The sequence below is a fragment of the Trichosurus vulpecula genome, chromosome 7, assembly GCF_011100635.1.
Source record: "Trichosurus vulpecula isolate mTriVul1 chromosome 7, mTriVul1.pri, whole genome shotgun sequence".
NCBI classification, from domain to species: domain Eukaryota; kingdom Metazoa; phylum Chordata; class Mammalia; order Diprotodontia; family Phalangeridae; genus Trichosurus; species Trichosurus vulpecula.
In genome coordinates, this window is record NC_050579.1 from 256,866,721 (window position 1) to 256,876,867 (window position 10,147).

The 10,147-nt window shown below is 38.5% G+C and overlaps 1 protein-coding gene across 1 annotated transcript; it reads right to left on the minus strand.

Annotated features, from left to right (window-relative positions):
- Positions 1–8,411: 8,411 nt before the first annotated feature.
- Positions 8,412–9,374, minus strand: LOC118858039 (olfactory receptor 2T29-like). The gene has a single exon (XM_036768466.1). It carries the CDS (start codon positions 9,372–9,374, stop codon positions 8,412–8,414), a length of 963 nt encoding a protein of 320 aa, XP_036624361.1.
- Between the last annotated feature and the right edge of the window lie 773 nt (positions 9,375–10,147).

Sequence of the window (10,147 nt, forward strand, 5' to 3'; positions counted from 1 at the left end):
TAACCCCAGTAGTAGCTGTTACCACCACTGCTGGCCCTGTGCAGGACTCCCCTTATTTCTCACACAGTTTTGCATGGAGAAGGTCTGGGAATTACCACTGCTGCCAGCAATTCAGTCCACTGTGGTCTGCTCCAGCTTCTCCATGGTTGAGTCCCAGTATAGAATCTTTAGATGGTTCCTCTGTCTATAGACCCATCACTTTTGTTGACTGAAAGGGCCTTTTGAGCTTTAGGAATGCAAGGTTAATGGTTCACCAAGTGACCAGTATGGCATTTGAAATTGAACCTCATCCCTTAGTATACAGAATGATTCATTGGAGGTCCTCAGATAGAAACTGTTAGCATTATCATATACTATCGACTATTTGGGGCATATAAGTTGGACCAATTGGACCTCTGAAGTTCCTTCCAACTATAACAATTCTATGATTTTTTACTGTGATTATGAATGTACCACACCATTTCTTTTGTAAGATATTGCTGTGTATATCTGGGAAGAGTATGGAAAACTGAGTGATCGAGGCCAGGTTACTCAACAGCCTAGTCTTGTCCAAACAGCAAAATTGCACTCTGATTCACTTTTGTCTGGGGAGAAAGGAAATAAAGGAAGAAAACAAGCATCTATTAAATACCTACTGTATACCAGGCAGTTAGGTTTATAAATGTTGTCTCATTTTCTCCTCACAAGTGCGGTGTTATTATTTCCATTTTACAACTAAGGAAACTCAGGCACCAGAGGGTAAGTGACTTGTCCAAGATCACATTGCTAGTAGGTGTCTGAGGCTAGATTTGAATTCAGGTCTCCTGATTCCAGGCACAGCATTCTATGCATTGTACTGCCTGACTGTTTTCTGAGGGGCATGAGGAAAACCCTGGATCCAGTTTAGTTCTACCTTCAGGAAGTATAGTTCAGTCTCTATGCTCACTCTCCTAACTATGACTTGAATGAGCAGGCTGCTTCCCCAAAGGGCTGCTACTACTTTTGCCTCTCAGGATCCTGGGGGTAACCCTGAGGTTATGAGGTTGTCTCTTACTACCACTAATGAGCTCCCATCTGGTGTGTTCCCTCAACATCAATCAAAGTTAACACTTCACCAATATAAATTAATTGATTAGCATCAATTAGCTTTTACAAAAGAATATTTACTAAGAAGGTACAGCAAGGACTGAAATACAATGCAGACTGAGTTGTGTTCTCCCCTCTATAAACCTACTTAGCTACAGAAGAGAATGAATTCAAATTTATACTGATTGCTACAAATTCCTGTGCTCCTCCCCACCCAGTTCAAGAAAAGGGAGGTTCTTCTTGGCCCAGCAAGTGCATTTCTCCCTACAGTGAGTACTTGCCAAGTTTAGTTCTTGGCATATCATAGCTGATGGATGAGTCCCTCCTTTCCTTGTGGACACAGGATATCTCACTGCCAAACTGATTCATGGCCAGAAAGGGTCAAGCAGTTTGCTTCTCAAGGGTAACTCCTCACTGGACTTGGCTTCTGATACTACCAGTTCCATGTGCTGACAGAGCCTCTGGTGGCTTTGATGGCCTTTTAAAGCTCACAATGGCATAACCCAGTCTGTTATATTTCTGATACTTATTCATTTATAATTAGGGAAGAATAAACACACAGAGACAAAAGAAATAGCAATGCTGTGGATTTTCAGCTATGGTCAAGGTGGGATATAAGAGAGCTAGTGACAGACAACAGAGTGTTAGTGTTGCTGCCACTGCCCTTCCACCAGAAGGCTCACATCATTTCTTCTTCCTTACCTGAAAGCTTCCAGGAAAACATGAAGAATTGATCTCTTTGAGCCTTTTGTGTACAATGTTCCAATTCAGGAGTCAATTAAAACATTTTTTTCACTTCACAATAAGCTGACAGGAAACAATCATGACTGCTCTGAAGGACAGAGGCAAAGGGCCCCTCCACCACCCAATTTTGGAAGCAGGCTCACCCTGCCTGTACAATGACTGTCAGCAGGAAGAAGATATTGTGCATGTGTCAAAAGACTGAGCCCTCACTGCCTGGTCCTCCCATCATAGAATTTAGCCAAAATGAATAGATCCAAACCCTAAAATTACCTCTCATTTTGCTTCCATCTCAAGCCAATGGAAAGTCTGGTACCTTTGGACAATGACTTGAAGCCTGATTCTTTATAATTACCTATATACTAAAACCAAAAAAAAAAAACTGTTAAAATTGGTCGTATCTTCTTTTTAGTGAGCCACATTTTAAAAATATTACTTAAATAGAAAATAATTTTAAAGAACAAAAAACTCTGGCATCTCAGACAAAAAGGGAGGAGAAAGAAACAAGTGCTTTCATCAGTTGTCTGGATTCTCTGTTTAGGGAGAAGTTCACTGATGATTGGAAGCTCCTCGTGCTCAGGTCATGTACAGCTATCTATCTGTCTGTCCTGCTGGACCAAGGCACTATCCCTTCTTTCTCTTCTCTCCCCACCAGCTCCTCTCTCCACATTGGGGACGGTTGCTGCACTGTAAACAGTTCTACAGCCATAATCCATCTCTCTAGAGAGAAGTCTAGAGTCTTTTCCCTGGCAGAAAGAAGACTGTTCTACCTCCTTCAAACAATACCTCATAGGAACCCACTCAAGCCAGCCTCATTTGTTTATTTTTACGCAAGGTGAACTTAGAGAGGAGTGGACACTGGCAGCTCTGTTGCCCAGAAAAAGTGTTTTGTGGAAAATGTAGTGTTTGAGCTGAGTCCTGGGTCCAAATTACCTAATTTCCAATTTAACAATCCGTGGTGAGTACATTCAGAAAATTTTACATGGAGGAAGACACAAAAGTTAGTGTTGACATCAAAATCTATTTCTCATTATAATTTTGAAGAATTTCCTCAGATTCACATTTATAAAGGTCATACCCGAGCTCTTAAAATACCTTCTTACAGGGAAAACTTCTCAATTTATTTTTTTAAATGTTGGTCATTTTTTAATGCATTAAACTTCAGAATTACATGAATCTATTTCCTTTATTAACAAGGTCAAGTTATTTTCTCATACCTTAATACAATCCTGAACAAATTGTTTGCTGAATTTATCATGGAAATGCTCCCCTTTTCTGTTACTCCACTTTTTTAGGTGTAATTTTCCCTTCTGACTTAGTGCTACTGACATTTATGAATCGACAACAAAACAAAAATTTGTATCGAAACTCACTCAAACACACACATATAGAAACTTTGTTTTTAGTATTTATTTAGTATTTTATTTTTAGCCAGTTACATGTAAAAACAATTTTTAACATTTGTTTTTAAGACTTTGAGTTCTGAAAGCCAATGAGGAGAACAATGCCTTAAAAAGCAAAACTGGTCAAATGGAAAAGGAAGTCAAAAAGCTCACTGAAGAAAATAAAATTTGAATGGAACAAATGGAAGCTAATGACTCTATGAGAAATTATAAAACAAAACCAAAAGAATGAAAACATAGAAGACAATGTGAAATACCTCATTAGAAAAACAACTGACCTGGAAAAGAGATCCAGGAGAGATAATTTAAAAATTATTGGACTACTTGAAAACCATGATCAAAAAAAGAGCTGATACATCATCTCTCTAGAAATTTCAAGGAAAACTACCCTGATATTCTGGAAACAGAGGGGAAAATAGAAACTGAAAGAATCCACCAATCACCTCCTGAAAGAGATCTCCAAAGGAAAACTCAAAAGGAATATTGTAGCCAAATTTCAGAGTTCCCAAGTCAAGGAGAAGATATCACAAGCAGGCAGAAAGAAAGAATTCAAGTATTGTGGAAACATAATCAGGGTAATACAAGATTTAGCAGCTTCTACATTAAGGGATTGGAGGGCTTGGAATATGATATTGCAGAGGTCAAAGGAGCTAGGATTAAAACCAAGAATATGAAGCAAAACTGAGTATAATCCTTCGGGGCAAAAATGGTCATTCAGTGCAATAGAGGATTTTCGCACATTCTTGATGAAACAACCAAAACTGAGTAGAAAATTTGACTTTCAAATACAAGACTCAAGAGAAGCATGAAAAGGTAAACAGAAAAGAGGAAATTGTAAGGGACTTATTAAAGTTGAACTGTTTACATGTTTACATGGAAAGATGACATTCATAACTCATGAGACATTTCTTAGTATTAGGGTAGTTGGTGGATATACACACATACACACACATGCATACATATATACACAGAAGGCACAGGGTGAGAAGAGTATAAAAAGATGACATCTAAAAAACAAAATTAAGGGGTGTGAGAGTAATATACTGAGAGCTGGAGAAAAGGAGAGGTGGAATGGAGTAAATTATCTCACATGAAAGAGTCAAGAAAAAGCTTTTATGGTAGATGGGAAAAGAGGGGAGGTGAGAGGGAATGAGTGAACCTTACTCTTCCTGTAATTGGTTTAAGGAGGGAATAACATACATATTCAATGGGGTATGGAAATCTATCTTACCCTACAGGAAAGTAGGGGGAAAGAGGATAAGAGAGGGTGGAGATGATAGAAGGGAGGGCAGATCGGGGGAAGAGGTAATCAGAAGCAAACACATTTGAGAAAGGAGAAGGTGAAAGGAGAGAATAGAATAAATGGAGGCCCAGGATTGAATGGAGGGAAATACAGTTAGCCTTTCACATGACTCTAATGGAAGTTTTTTGCATGACTACACATGTAAAACCTATATCAAATTGCTTGCCTTCTAAATGAAGGTGGTTGGAGAAGGGGGAAGTGAGAGAATTTGGAACTCAAAGTTTCAAAAATTAACATTAAAACCTGTTTTTTCATGCAACTAGAAATAAGATATATGAGCAATGGGGTATAGAAGTTTATATTGCCCTACAGGAAAATAGAAGGGGAAGGTGAGGTGGGGGTGACAGAAGGGAGGGCAGATTAAGGGAAAGGATCATCAGAAAGTATACCATCTTGGGGTGGGAGAGGAGAGAGATGTGGGAAAAAATTTGGAAATCAAAATCTTGTGAAAGTGAATGTTGAAAACTAAAAATTAATCAATTGAATAAGTTAAAAAGACTTACATAAAAACTTTGAGTTCCAAAGTCTCTACCTTCCTCTCTCCTACACCACCCCCCACCCACACCTCACCCCCAGGCATTAAGAAGGCAAGCATTTCAATAGAAGCTATATATGTGTAGTCATGAAAAACATATCCATAAGTCATATTGTGAAAAGAAACAGAATAAAATAGTCAAGAAAAATAAAGAAAATAAAAAAGTACTCTCCAATCTGTATTCAGACACCATCAGTTCTTTCTCTGGAGAAGGATAGCATGTTTCATCATAAGTCCTCCAAAGTTGTCTTGGATCATTGTATTAATACAATAGTTTGTGTTGTTGTTGTTCACTCATTTCAGTTGTGACTGACTCATCATAACCCCATTTTCAGTTTTCTTGGCAAAGATACTGGAGCGGTTTGCTATTTAATTTTCCAGATCTTTTTACAGATAAGGAAACTAAGGCAAACAGAGTGAAGTGACTTTCCCAGAGTCACACAGCTTGTAAGTGTCTGAGGTCAAAGTTGAATTTTGATCTTCCTGAATCCAAGCCTAGTACTCTATCCACAATGCCACAAAGCTGCCTTAATACAATAATTAGCTAACCTTTTTGGATCCATGGTAAATATGACAGTTTTTCTCTAGAAGTCAGTGTATGGGAAGATAGGCTATTGGTTTAGGCTATAAGATAGGCTATTGGTGATTTCTCTAACCAGCCTCCCCTTCACCTCCTACTCTTACTATCAATTTTCCCACCTCCACTCTCAGCCCCAAAGTGAGGAGCTTGATTTTTTTAACTTAAGTTGCATTTCACACAGCCTCTTATAAACCAAATGAATCACAAAACTGTCAAATATTATTTACTTTTTAGTTCCCTAACGTAATGTTGTGCATTTGCTATTTATCATTGTCACTTGTCCTCAGGATTGGTTTATTTAAATAAATATTAGATTGTTTTCTGCCAGGGTCTGGGAGCATCCAACCTAGACATTCAAAGTATCCATATGGGCCTTTCCACAGAAACGTTCTATCTTTTTTAAGGCCCTGTTTCAACAGTTCAGCTAGCAGCTGCTGTAGGGGTGAAAAACCAACACGAGCCCAAAAACAAGAACACTGCAAGCCCAGGTTCTTTTGACCTGCTTTACTAAGGAAAGCAATGTTAAGGGGTTAACAATCTTACTTTAATCCAACATACAAATATCATTCACTCAGCTCAGGGGGAAAAGCCAGCACCCTGACCTTCAGAGCAAATACAAACAGAGGAAATAAACACAAATCAACAGATATGTTTCTGTCTGACAAAATCACAATATACAGTTACCAGAGAAGTATCAACACCTGGATTTTCTTCAAAGCTGAGAAGCTCATAACAACAGCTTGCCTAGAGTCATGCACCACTCCTGCTGTGGCTCAGAACTCCAAAAGAGAAAACCAACTCTGGGTTTATATATCTTGTTCAGGGTCAAAGGTGAGTCACACATGCAACTCACCCACATGACCTAAAATCATCACAAAGATGCAACTTAAACCCACATGGTCTAAAAGCCTCTGATGTCACAAACATGTCCCTCAAACCCATGTAAACTAGGCTTTCCCTTGAGGCAAAGAGGTCATCAAGGACTCCTAATTTAATCAAGGAAACAAAGGCCAAACTCTTCAAGGGTGCTTGGTTGAATAAGGGCTAAGAGCCCATCCTGGTTCCCAATATAGGCCCTAAGATTACGTAACCTGGTCACTAAGAGAACCTGAACATGTATGGTGGAATTTTCTTAAATTACGTTTAACACAATCAGCAGTCCTCCATCCATTAGACTGTTAATAGTAATGCCTACCAGGAGCCTCAGGGAGCCAGGGTATCCACCTTGACAAGATTGCTCAAATAAAAGCAATCCTATTATCTGTGATATCTAAAAGGATAAAATTAAAGTAAGTTCACTTTATGAATGAGAGATGTCTAATAACCTTGGCCTGAGATCTACTAGCATGGCTGAATAATAGCAAACCTTATTAAAATAATCTGTGTAATTTAAAGGCAAATCAAGAGTCAAGGAAGGGATTCCCCTTGCCAAACTCAAACTGTTTTTCACTCACATAATCATCACCAGTTACTAGTTCTATGGGAAATTTTCAGAGGCTAAAAATAAAAGCAGATTCGAACACCTAACTTGTTTATTCAAGTGAAATTTATTGAGGAACATGACACAACTGACTAGATCTTAGAATAACAGAGAAGGCAGCTGCCTCTGACATCTCTCCTAGTCTTTAATGTGCATTGATTTCTCATAAGGTACTCAACTGCAGAAGCCAGGCAGCCATGATCTTCTGTGAGAATTCTCTTTGTAGCAACACATCATCTGTATGGTGCATTCTGAAGGGAAATGGTCTTATTTAGAGGAAGGCCATGTCTCTGACAGCAAATGCTCTCCTTCATTCTAGGTCTGAAGATTTGGGAACCACCATGACTGAGTTCATGAATAAATTCATGACTGGTCTTTAGAGAAGCTCAGCCTTGACATATATTCAACAGTGCACTTACAGGGTGGGGGACTATTATATCCACAGGAAACCTATACTAGGCATTCTCAAATTAGTATGGTATCTCAGACAATAGAAACTGTCCATTTCAAATGCTAGACTTATCTTGAGATTGATTATGAAACAAATTCCTATTATCTTAGATTGGAGGAGGTCATAAAGCCTGTATGGTAAGAGTTCTAACAAGTTGTTTCATTTATTACTTGTTTTAACAAACCTACTAAGAGGTTACTAGTAATTAGTTAATAATCAGTATTAGTGAACAAAGAAAGTTATTAATTCAACATGAGAGTAGAAAGAGTTATGATACACTACACTTAAAACAAATGTTTAATTTGCAAAGGAAAAAAACCCTAAAAACCAAACCAAATCCAGAGTGAGGACTTCGGGGGCCTCGGCAAACAGCAGCAGGCAGCAAGTGGCATAGGTGCTAACTAGCATCATACCCACAGCTAGCATTCTACCTTGAGACATCAGAGAGGGTCCTGAAGATTGAACACTCTGAGGTGAGTTGAGCAGTTTTTGATAAATCCATACCCATCCCATTCACCTTTTAGGTATTTAATAACTATTTCTTTAATACAACATTGGACAGAAAAGTAAAACAAGTCTCAGAGACTTTCAGTCATTTATTCAGGGGAACCTAGTTAACAAGTTGTGGGTAGAGAAGCCATATCCTTATATTCTGACTTAAATGTCAAGGATTTTTATACTAAATCAGGAAAATATTAACCCAAAGATTTCAAAAACTGACAAGGAGAAGAAATTAATTTGGAAGGAGAAGGGAGGGAGAGAGATGCCTATTTACCACAAAGTAACATGAATAAAATGAACCAACAATAAATAAATGAATATAGAGTGTTTTTAAATATTTAGAGACCATATTCTACTTCTGAAAATTAACTAAAACCCACTTTGACCATAACATTTTCTTCAAAGCTGCTGTGACATCTTTATTCCTAACACTGTAGATGAGAGGGTTTATAACAGGTGTTAAGATAGTATAGAAGACAGATACCATGATATCCTTTTCAGGAGTATGATAAGAAGCAGGGAGCATGTAGTTATAGACAACAGCTCCATAAAAGAGAAAAACAACAGTTATGTGGGAGGAGCATGTGACAAATGCTTTCCGATGACCAGTAGCCGAATTCATCCTAGTGACTGTGAGGAGAATGAGGGAGTAGGAGCTCAAAATAATTATGACAGGGATGAGGAGCATAAGGACACAGCACAGGTACATTACAGTCTCATAGAGTGATGTGTCTGAACAGGAGAGTTTCAACAAAGCAGGGGCCTCACAGAAGAAGTTCTGGATCTCTCGGGATTTACAAAAGGGGAAGTTCATAGTGATAGGAGTGAGCACGAAACCATCAATGGATCCCAAGAACCAACAGACAATTGCAAGGAGTATGCAAAATCTATGGTTCATGAGGATGGGGTAGCGGAGAGGGTGACAAATGGCCATATACCTGTCATAGGACATGGCTGCCAAAAGGAAGCACTCTGCTCCCCCAAGTGTCAGATAGAAAAACATCTGGATTCCACAGCTTGGGGCTGAGATATTATGAATCCCAATCACCTGATCCAACAGCATCTTGGGCACAGTGACAGAGATATACATCATGTCCATGAGAGAAAGCTGACTGATGAAGAAGTACATGGGAGTGTGGAGGTGGGGATCACTTTGAATCAAAAGAACTAAAGTGGCATTCTCAGTCAGAGCTACTATGAAAATAATGAATGTCAGTGAGTAGAAGAGAGTAGGGTATTTGCTTTGGCTAAAGAGCCCCAACAGGATGAAATCAGTCCCAAAAGTTTGATTCTCCAACCACACTGTTTGCTTCATGTCATCTCACCGAAGGAAGATTAAAAACAACCAAAACAACAAAGGATTTCATATTCTGTCCTTTAGAGATAAATGATAAATTATGTATTAACGAAGGAAAGAGATATGCTACAGATTGTTCCAACAGGAGTAGAGATGTATTTTTGCTAACAGGAGGGATTCTCATCAATCTATGATACAGGTGGTCTAACTTGTACCTAGAGATAGATCTGTTTGGATAGAAAATTATCATCTTTGATCATTTTTTTCAAACCCTGAGCTTCTGGCAGATTATTCTTATATAAGAGAGTGTTCAAGATGAGCTCTGTAGCTTGAGACAAACATCATAGAAAACATTATAGAAACACCCATTTTCCTTTTATTTTTGTAACATGAGCATCTCAAATTGAATATGCCCAAAATGGAGCTCATTATGCTTCCCTCTTCAAAACTTCCTTATTAGTGTCAAAGACATTACCATACTTTCAGTGACTCAGTCTCACAATGTCATTGTGGTCCTGAACTCTTCACACTTTATAAAATGATATGAGATACAAATATTTTGTTTGATCATCACAACAACCTAGGAAGTAGGTGCTGTTACTATCCCTGTTTTACAGTTGAGAAAACTGAGGCAGACAGTGGTTAAGGGACTTGCCCAAGAACACACATCTAGTAAGTGTCTGAGCTTACATTTGAAAATAGGTGTTCTTGAGTCCAGGTCAAGCACTCTGTCACTATACCACCTAGGATGTAGATACTTCTATTAATCCTAACCCAATTCACAAGACTGT

Bases quoted from the DNA above. Each gene is read 5' to 3' on its own strand.
- LOC118858039 (XM_036768466.1), bottom strand. From the start codon at position 9,374: ATGAAGCAAACAGTGTGGTTGGAGAATCAAACTTTTGGGACTGATTTC.